Raw genomic sequence first — 6096 nt, forward strand, 5'->3', positions numbered from 1 at the left:
TAAACGACAACTTAGTCATAGAAACGAACGGTACGTTTACTTCGTCTAGGACGAAGACTAGTTGTCCTTAGTTAAAGTTTTACTTATACATATATATATATATATATATATATATATATATATATACTACTTTGGGCATATAATTAGATTTGAGGGCAGGTTTGTAGAGATCGTGATGAGTAATAAAGTCGAATCAGGTATACATGCACAGAAATCATTCTCATTGGCTGAAATTCCCCATCACATTTGCTTGGTTATCAAGGAGACACATTGATGCAACATCACCAATTTTTTTCCAATCAGAACCCTTGGCTGCAAGCCTTTGATAACCCGTTGCATATTAGTTTGAAAATGTCAAAAGTAAAGTGTGCTTCTTCAGCTCAGTCCAAAGGGAAGACCCCAAAATTCATAATATAATTCACTGCCTTTAACATCACAATTAATAATTTGCAGGGTCATACAGTTGGACAATTAGGAATGTGTCTTTGAGAATCGGTTGTTTTTTTTTGTTGCATGTGTCAATCTATAAGGATTTATGAAGAAGAAAGTTTGAACATAGAAATATACAGAAGTCGAAATGCTAGTCAAGCAATACTTGATGTGTCCAACTATGCACAAAAAATGTCATTTTCATGAAATACTAGAAATAGGATAGTCATTCTCCATATGTATACATTGTTACTAGATTATAATTAATTTTTAGAAAACATGTTCATAAAACTTTAATTTCAATATAATTTTGAGAAGAAAAATAATCATTATTTCCCATCATATGATGGGCAATCAGCTTGTCTTGTATATTTTACAGCTAACCCGGAGTAAATAAGCAATGAAAAATTAAAGGGAGCTATAAGAAATGATCTAATCTCTTAAGATTTGAGCAACTGTTACAGTTTTAATTCTATTCCTTTTTTATTACTTGAACTATGTTTTGTGATAATGTGGTATTATCATTTTTAGTAATCATACTTATTGTAAGTTAGTTTATTATTACCCAATTAATAAAGTGAAAGTATTTTGTCTTTAGTTTAATATTTTTTGTAATAATCCAGGATGTGTCTAATGCTTTCCCTGAGACAATAAACACATTTATGATTGATTGTTATTGTATTTGAAATATTCTTATAGTATGTTTATTATTATTGGAAAGCATAATGTATGTATAGTTATGAAGAACTTAGATTTGTATAATTTATTTAACATGTGCATGTAGACTTTTTTTCTGATTTTTATACACCAGGAGTTGAATGTGATTACATGAGTTGAAGACAAGAATTCTAAAGTTCACAGTTTGAAAATAATTTTGCTTTACAAGAGACATGCATAGTATTTATCTGAGTTGTAACTTCAAAGATGTTATGATGGAAAAGGTAACAAAATCATGTGTTAAATCTGTTTGTTGGTTGTTTTTTTGGTTTTTCATATAGAAAATTTCATACAAAATGTGATGAGATGGTTATCAATAAATTCAGTGTAAATGTTGAGTTGAAGAAATGTGAACCATACATTGCAGCCTCTGAGACATAGAACTTCTTTTCAGTTACCATATTAGTTTTTAATTTTATTTATGTTTTTATTATTAATATTTTAATTCTATGACATTTTTTTTCTTTTCATGACAGAATGTTCAGCATTATGCAACTACATTTAATTCAGAGCCAGATGGTAACACACCAGTTCATAGTTTTGTTTCTTCTACAGTGGATCTTGTTTCAACAGAAAATCTCAATAGTATACCTGTGGATTCCACTGTTGACTCCAAACTTAACTCATCTGAAGATGTGAGCATGTTTTTAAAAAAATTTAAATGTTGTATGAAGCATCAAGACTTTATTAATTGAAATTGAAACATCATTTTATGCTAAATTTACCTATAAAACTTTAATATTACATTGTAACCCGTGGTAGTAAAGTCAATGTGGGATTATCAATCAATCCCTCTTAAATATACTTGCTTATTTGTGTGTGTTTTTTCTGTTGTTTTGTATGAAGCATGCATTTAAGAGTAAAGTTTTAGTGCCTTGCCAATTCTGTCTTACAAGTTTTTTTTTTACTTATTCTCTCAAAGGAGAGAAAATAGCAGCAAACATGTACTAAAATTATTAAAAACCTACTTGTCAAGTTATAATTCTCAGTTATTAGCCCTATGTTATCTCGTGGAGTACCAGCATAGCAGAGTTATACTAACAACATGAAGTTCTCCATTCTTGAGCCTTTAGGTGAATTTCCCTTCATGTTGCAATTGATCTTGATGAAAGAGACAATACCCAGATCCACACAAATAGAAATGTTGATTACACTAAACAAAATACAAAACAATACATAAAAAAAACAAAAACTGAACAAGTGATCTGGATGTGATATAATACAGAAGTGTTGGACTAATGTAGCTACAATGAAGACTTTCATGAAACAAGCTGTTCTTAGTAGTATGTGTTCTCCCCCCCCTTAAATTAAACTGTAATATAAGAAAAGATGATAAACAAATAGTAACTCCAAGTTAAGATAGAAGTAAATGAAAAGTGTGCTAAGTACAGTCTCTAACTACTATCTACTTAGATCCTAGGATTGTATTTTCGGTAAAACGAGAGCCTATTACCTTAACAACAAAATAACCAAGTATAAACTAATTCTGTCCATGAAATGTGAATGCTAGCATTACATAAGAACTTTAACACTCACTAAAAGTAGTGGTTAAATAAAGAAACTCAGCAGAAACAGAAAGGTCTTTGCTGAATGCTTACAGAGATTGGCAAACATAAAAACCTCAATGCAAGAACTATAGGAGCTCTTGCTGAAAGTTAAAACACAGCTTAAACTACACAAAACTCTGAGCTCTCTAGCCCAAGCATGAACTTGAATATACCAATAAACTTTGATATCTTAGCATACAAAAGCTCATGATTTGCACTAGCTACCCCAGTTAACTAATAGGAGGTGTGAAGACTAAGCGCATAACTGCCCACAGCTATTGTAAGATTTGCCAACAAGAATTGCTTGGCTCATCACTTAAATGCATCATTATTCCTGTAAAAAAAAAGGACAATCTACTCTGCAAACTTGCTTACTACTTAGAGAAAGTGAAAGTTAATATTCTGATATGATATCTTACCACTCTCACACAATAGCTTTTCTTGACTAGCACTGTCCTCTATTGATGCAAATTTTTAATGTATGCCATTAGCCCCCCACCTCTCACTTCTGCATATCCATATGCAAATAATCATGTAGCAGCTCTCTACCAATTGGAATGCGACACCACTCCCATCATAACCAGCACCTTCTTCACATCTCCATTCGTTAATCACTTCTCGATTGGTAGTAGATGTGCTGGTTTTTTGCTAGCGGATTTGTTGACATATTCCACTATACTACTGACTTAATTTTACTTTACTATTTATTTAAATTTTCGCATTTTGGTATTGTGAATGGTTGCTTTTAAGAAAATAAAACTTTTCTTACTTTATCGTGGAGGTTTTTGCTAGTGTATTGTGGATCCCACTCTGTAGCAAGTGGTGCCTAATAAGGTATACTTTTTTTTGTTTGAAAATCTGCACTATCCATCCTGTGACTATGCTCAATGTTAATTACATTGTAGTCCTTCCTACCATGGACCTGATGTACAATTCCAGATGCTGCCAGGTATTGGTTGTTTGTCTTGTTATCTCTGACTAAACAATTGTGTTGCAGGGTTTGGGTTATGCACACCATAGAGATTGGGTGTTCTGTAGGACTGCTATTAGTTTTCTCTAATAGTTTTTTGTTTCATAAATATGTTTGTTCTGGACTGTACAGTCATGGACCAACAAGAGTAAAGCAGAGATTGCTCCCTATCTGTTTCTCCATGGTGTTGAGACTCTTCCTACTGCAGACCTGAGGTACAGTTCCAGGTTTTGGTAGATTGACTCCTTTGACATGATAGCTCTGCCTTTCAAAATAGAATACTTCAGTCACCCGTTACCCTGTCTCCGGACTATCCAGTGCATCCCCCCTTTCTTCTAGTGGAGTATGGGAATTCTTGTCACTTAAAAATTCCTAGCCACTGGGGTGGTGGACCTTGGAGACCTGTCCGTCTGAGTGATGAATCATATCACACTTCCTACCAAGGACCTGACATACAATTCCATATGCCACCAGGTATTGGTTGTAGCACTGCACCATATTCCTGTCTATATATCTGACCAATTGTTTTTCTTACTTTGGCATTCCTCCTTTTTACCATCGTCTGGATGTACATTCCTTGTGGGTCTGGTTTTGATTGGAGATGACCCAGTCATGGTTGGTTTCATGTGTAAATGACCTGATGCCTTTCCTACTGCAGAACTGATGTACAATTCCAGATGCTGCCAGGTTTTAGTTGAAGCATCTGCCTTGTCATACATAGATAGATAAATAGATATAGATACTATTGCAGTTTGCCCCTCAGGCTAGGATGTCCCTACTATCCTCCAAATGTACATTCCCAGTGGGTCTGATGTTGGTGTGCTGGCTAATATCCCTCCTCCTATTGCTGACTGGATGACAAATGCCCAATGCCACCAGATTTTGGACTGGAAATGCACCCCAGGTTTGCAGTCCCTCTTCCTACCATCTGCTAAATGTCAGTTCCCACCAGATTTGGTGTTGGTTGTATCTATATATATATATATACGTACCACAATCTCAAAGTACCATTCCCATTACCATCAGGTTTTGGAACAGAGCTGTCATTCCTCTGGGACTTTTCACTTTCTACTGTCTGCTGGATGTCAGTTCCCAATGGATTTGGTGTTGATTGTGTGGGAAAATGCATGCAAGTGGAGGTGGATTTTCATACAGAAGCTCCTCTTTCCTACCAATTCCCATTTCAAAATGAAGAGGCAGGTGATCTACCTACCACAGGTCTAATGTACCATTCCAGATACTGCCTGGTGTTGAATGAGGTCAAACTACAACTACAATCTGTTTCATCCTAGCCACGCGACACCCGGGAGTCCCATTCATTGGTCATAAAACATCAACAGTATACCTGGATCAGATGTGCTGCAGTCTCTTGCTGAGGTATGATGTTTTCTTGTTTGATTCCACACCTCCTGGTCTCTCTTTGGGTGTTTCCTAAAAGGGATCATTTTTTTATTGACCCTTACCATTCTAGCTATTTTGTGAGAGGAGGTAAGATATCATATTGGAAGTTAGCATTTTCCTGCACTAAAAATCTATGTCCAATAGATATTTACTTCCACTCACATTTCCCAGCCAGCCTCCCCACTTCCCATGATGTATGGTGTAGGTCTTCTGATCAATCTCAAAATGATTAGCAAGTATAGATGTGAAGAGGGCACTGGTTATAATGGGAGTGGAGTTGTGCTGCTATTGGTGGAAAGCTGCTGCACAATCATTTGCATGTGGATATGCAGAAGCAAGAAGTGAAAACCTTGTAGCATGCATTGAAAATTTGTGCTAATATAGAGCAGTGTTAGTTGAGAAAAGCTATTTTGTGAGAAAGGTAAGTAGCTATCGGAAATACATTTTCATTGTAGGAAAATGCTAACACTTGTTTGAATACTTCATTGTGTCTGAAAGATAAATTATGAAAACAACATAATTTAAAGAATTTTACAGTTTAGCTAAACAGATGGAATAACATATATGTCCTCACATTACAGGCTTACTGACCTGATGAAAATTGTCCTTCTTTCAAATAATAATATTTGTAATTTATTGAAGTGTGTCAGCACTTATTGAACTTTCAGCTTGTGTCATAGTAACATTCAATCATTGTAATGATGTTTGAACACCACAAAGCTCTATTCAGATCTCCAACAGCAGATATAATCATTGACTAATGATTAATTCAAACATGTGCCTTAGACCATACGATTCATTAGGTTTTCAAGTAGATTGTGTATTGTACACCCTGTTTTTGTATCAAAACTTTGAAACAGTTGTGAGAGCTTATGATCTAATATTTTTTTATATTGTCAAATAATCATACTTTATATTACTGTCTTGTGAGATGACAGATAGTTTACTGTATATTTCAGACCTGCAGAATAAGTACTAGCTTAAAAATTACTGGCAATGAATTATACTGTTTTGTTACCAAAATACACTGAG

The 6096-nt window shown here is 34.7% G+C and overlaps 1 protein-coding gene across 1 annotated transcript in view; it reads left to right on the forward strand.

Annotated features, from left to right (window-relative positions):
• LOC106465108 (PR domain zinc finger protein 10-like) overlaps window positions 1-6096 on the forward strand; it is a 200661-nt gene that overhangs the window by 65803 nt on the left and 128762 nt on the right. Inside the window, exon 6 of the mRNA XM_022392946.1 lies at window positions 1623-1781. Coding sequence (XP_022248654.1) covers window positions 1623-1781 — 159 coding nt within the window. The remainder of the gene's footprint in view (window positions 1-1622; window positions 1782-6096) is intronic.

This window comes from Limulus polyphemus, unplaced genomic scaffold (genome assembly GCF_000517525.1).
Source record: "Limulus polyphemus unplaced genomic scaffold, Limulus_polyphemus-2.1.2 Scaffold1839, whole genome shotgun sequence".
In the NCBI taxonomy this organism is placed as follows: Eukaryota; Metazoa; Arthropoda; class Merostomata; order Xiphosura; family Limulidae; genus Limulus; species Limulus polyphemus.